We start from the raw sequence: 2590 nt of genomic DNA, 5'->3' as shown, positions 1-2590 counted from the left end.
AATAAAACATTTTAACTGAATAATTATATTTAAATATAAAGTATATACAAGATCAAACAAAGATCTAGTTCGGAAATATCAATTCGGATTCGGTTAATTCAGATATGTTCGCGAATCATTTGTGAGGTCCGTATAATCCGAAAATTAGATTCGGAATTCAAATAGTTCGAAAATATCATTCGAATTCGGTCAGTTCGGATACGTTCACAAATCATTCGAGAATGGAATGATTCGGAGAATTACTAACCGGGACCCGGCCATCCTGATTTAGTACAATGCGTTTCCCCACACAACACCCTAGCTACCTGGCCTGGGGATGGAGGACCCATATCCCTCAAGTATTTACTGAGTAAGTAAAAGCACTTCCTACCAAACGCCAGTATTTCTTTTCCTTTTTCCAAAAGAAAATTTGGAACTTTTTTCCGCGGGTGTGTATAAGGAGCCGGATATTGACACTGAGTGCTCCTTTGTATAGGACTTGCCTTGGTCAACTAACTAGGGGATAGGGTTGACAAATTTAGCATTCTTATCGAGTATGGCTGTGGATGATGATCAAATCAACGGCTACTTAGATTGAGATAAGAGTTCAAAAAAGTGTCTTTAGCTTTCACTAGAAACGCGTAGAAGAAAGAAAAAGGCGAAGTGCCTTAATGAAAACAACAACATATGACAACTGTATGTATATTGAATTGGTTGGTGCAAGTGTACAAATTATCTTGCATCCTTTCCATCCTTTCCTTTTTTTTTAGTTTATATACTTTAATTTTTCAAAACAAAAAGAAAGTGGTTTCTAATTTTTCTCTTATTGTTTTCACCTTTCACCACTTGCTCTAAGCCTCTCCTATAAAAACCCCACCACTTCTCATCACAATTTGCATTATTCAGTACACTCAACTCCAATTTCATATCATCCCCACCACTGCAACATACTTTCCAACCTTCGCAATGAAGCCTGTCTTTGCAGCTTTGCTATGTCTAGCTCTTCTCTTGAACTTTTCGTTTCTTCAGACCACCATGGCTGATGGTATGTATACAAATATATGACCTCATCATTTTTGTGTAAATATACTGATCGGTACAAGTTTGACTTGGTTATATTTGTTGGATTAGTTTACCATATGTGTGCTAATTTATGTTTTTGTGATGTGGGTTTGTTAAATGTCTAGGGTTTTGTGACACAAAGTGCAACCAGCGATGTGCAAAAGCAGGGAGGCAGGATAGATGCTTGAAGTACTGTGGGATATGCTGTGAAGATTGCAGGTGTGTACCTTCAGGGACTTATGGAAACAAAGATGAATGCCCATGTTACAGGGATAAGAAGAACTCCAAGGGAGGACCCAAGTGCCCTTGAAATTATAATCTACGTCTTACCAGCAAAGTCATCAGCATCTCCCATTAATTAAGAAGAATAAATTGTACATCTGAATCTGAGTACAGATTACAGATTGATTATTATCATATACCTACCTTCATGGCGATATATGTATATGCATGCATATATAGATATGTAAAGAAAAGTGTGTTTATTCTGATCATCATGTGTGATCATATGTATTTATGGAAATATGATTAAATTCAATCAAGATTAATGATGGTTGTTATATTTAGTATCACTGGTATTTCATAAGCGAATGGTTATTGATTTAGGCCTCTAATTATAAGTACTAACATCAAACGGTTTTACCGTGTCAAGTCAAGAGTGCCGCAAATAACCTACCAGACTTATATAGTGCAGAGCACAACCTACCAGAAACAACAAAATGGCCAAACAACCAAAGCTACACGTAAATTTTACCGAAAGATTATTGTTTATTATCTTGTAGAGAAGCATCTAGAGTAGTCATGCATCTACAACAACCTAGTTTCATGGCGTAATCTACCTAAGAGAGTAACAAACAATAACCAATTAGCAACAAGGAGTATGACTATAAAGCAAGAACACTATTGACAACATACATACAACTTTAATTACTTAAAAGTTAAATCATTTAGAGTACCAAATCAACATAGATAAAATTTAATCTTTTAGTGCTCTCATTCTATCACTTCGCTTGCTCCATACCATCACTTCGCTTGGAGGAAGGTTACTGTGCATGGTAACCTTGCTGGAAAGGCCAGAACATTTACGTGTCGTATTAAAAGTGTAACCTCCTCCGTAAAAGTAAAGAAAAAGAATATGTAAATTATTTGTTGAAAATTTGGCATAAGTAGTAGGTATTGTCAGCCTGTTTTCTTGTTGCAAGGAATGCATGCAGTGGATGGCTTAGGCCGGGAGAGATCATACTATGTGCCACTTGTCAGGTGAAATTCAACCAGAAAATGCATGCCAAGTGACAAAGTAAATCGATCCGCTTTTTGGATTAGACATTAAAATTCTGCTAAATCTCTGTTACAAAATTCATTGATTTCATTTCAAGGGTTGAGAGTTTTTGTTAAAATTAAAATATGCAAGTGGGCTTTGTAGTACACATGCATGATCCAGCTAGCTATGTAACATATTGAGCCTGACCGGAAAATAGTGACATTTTGTGATGTAACAACATCTCACGAGCAAATTCATTGACCCACGAACAGTTGATTTTATAGATTA

At 36.1% G+C, this 2590-nt stretch overlaps 1 protein-coding gene across 1 annotated transcript; it reads left to right on the top strand.

Moving 5' to 3' along the window:
• The first annotated feature begins 850 nt into the window (after nucleotides 1–850).
• Nucleotides 851–1613, top strand: LOC113286148 (peamaclein-like). Its single transcript, XM_026534847.1, has 2 exons — nucleotides 851–1024; nucleotides 1167–1613. Exons 1-2 carry the CDS (start codon nucleotides 946–948, stop codon nucleotides 1349–1351), a joined length of 264 nt encoding a protein of 87 aa, XP_026390632.1. The 5' UTR covers nucleotides 851–945; the 3' UTR covers nucleotides 1352–1613.
• Nucleotides 1614–2590: the final 977 nt, after the last annotated feature.

This window comes from Papaver somniferum, chromosome 6 (genome assembly GCF_003573695.1).
Source record: "Papaver somniferum cultivar HN1 chromosome 6, ASM357369v1, whole genome shotgun sequence".
In the NCBI taxonomy this organism is placed as follows: domain Eukaryota; kingdom Viridiplantae; phylum Streptophyta; class Magnoliopsida; order Ranunculales; family Papaveraceae; genus Papaver; species Papaver somniferum.
This window is presented reverse-complemented; position numbering and strand designations above follow the sequence as displayed.

Bases quoted from the DNA above. Each gene is read 5' to 3' on its own strand.
- LOC113286148 (XM_026534847.1), top strand. From the start codon at position 946: ATGAAGCCTGTCTTTGCAGCTTTGCTATGTCTAGCTCTTCTCTTGAAC. The intron at 1,025-1,166 runs GTATGTATACAA...TTAAATGTCTAG, and splicing joins TCAGACCACCATGGCTGATG to GGTTTTGTGACACAAAGTGC.